The following is a 782-nucleotide window of genomic DNA, read 5'->3' on the forward strand; positions in this document are numbered from 1 at the left end:
TGAGATGCTTTATGTGTTACATCGAATATTCTTCTCCGTAGGGGTGTCGGAACATATACTCTTATTTGGTCTGTAACGTCGCAGTAAATGGCTTTATCTCCGTCATCTAAACGAAGCTTCTTCAAGGTAAGTGCGGTCTTGGATCGAAGTAGTGTTTGCAGTTCCTCGTCTTTCTGTTGTTCTTCGTATAATTCGTCTGTTGTCACAACTATCGGCATGTTAATTGTTTCCACTCGGGATAATGTGTCCGCCACTGTGTTTTCCTTCCCTGCTACGTATATGATCTCTGTGGTAATCTCGCTGATGAAACTTAATTGTCTCCTTTGTCTCTCTGATGCTTTGTCCAGCGGTTGTTGGAATGCGTATTGTAATGGTTTATGGTCTGTCAAGATAGTTACGTCTTGTCCTTCGACCATATGTCTGAAAAATTTCAACGCTGAGTACATTGCCAAAAGTTCTCGGTCGTATGTACTATATTTTTGTTGCGTTTCGGATAACTTCTTTGAAAAGAATCCTAGCGGTTTCCAATTTCCGGCTTGCTGTTGTTCCAATACTGCTCCCATCGCGTTGTTTGAAGCGTCTGTTTTAATTATTAACTTGGCGTTCTCTAATGGGTGAGCCAATAACGTTGCTTCTGCAAGTCGTTTCTTGCTCTCACGGAAAGCTTCTTCTGACTCTGTTGTCCAGTTGATAGCCTGTTTGTCTTTCTTCTTTTTTCCTGTTAGGAATCCGTTGAGTGGGGCTAGTATTGCTGCTGCGTCCTTGATGAAACGATGGTAAAA

The 782-nt window shown here is 42.1% G+C and overlaps 1 protein-coding gene across 1 annotated transcript in view; it reads right to left on the minus strand.

Moving 5' to 3' along the window:
• Window positions 1-782, minus strand: part of LOC105457091 — a 14,754-nt gene that overhangs the window by 7,215 nt on the left and 6,757 nt on the right. The window contains exon 2 of the mRNA XM_011701544.1: window positions 60-761. Within this exon, the coding sequence (XP_011699846.1) occupies window positions 60-761 (702 nt within the window). The remainder of the gene's footprint in view (window positions 1-59; window positions 762-782) is intronic.

This window comes from Wasmannia auropunctata, unplaced genomic scaffold, assembly GCF_000956235.1.
Source record: "Wasmannia auropunctata unplaced genomic scaffold, wasmannia.A_1.0 LD336106.1, whole genome shotgun sequence".
Classification (NCBI taxonomy): domain Eukaryota; kingdom Metazoa; phylum Arthropoda; class Insecta; order Hymenoptera; family Formicidae; genus Wasmannia; species Wasmannia auropunctata.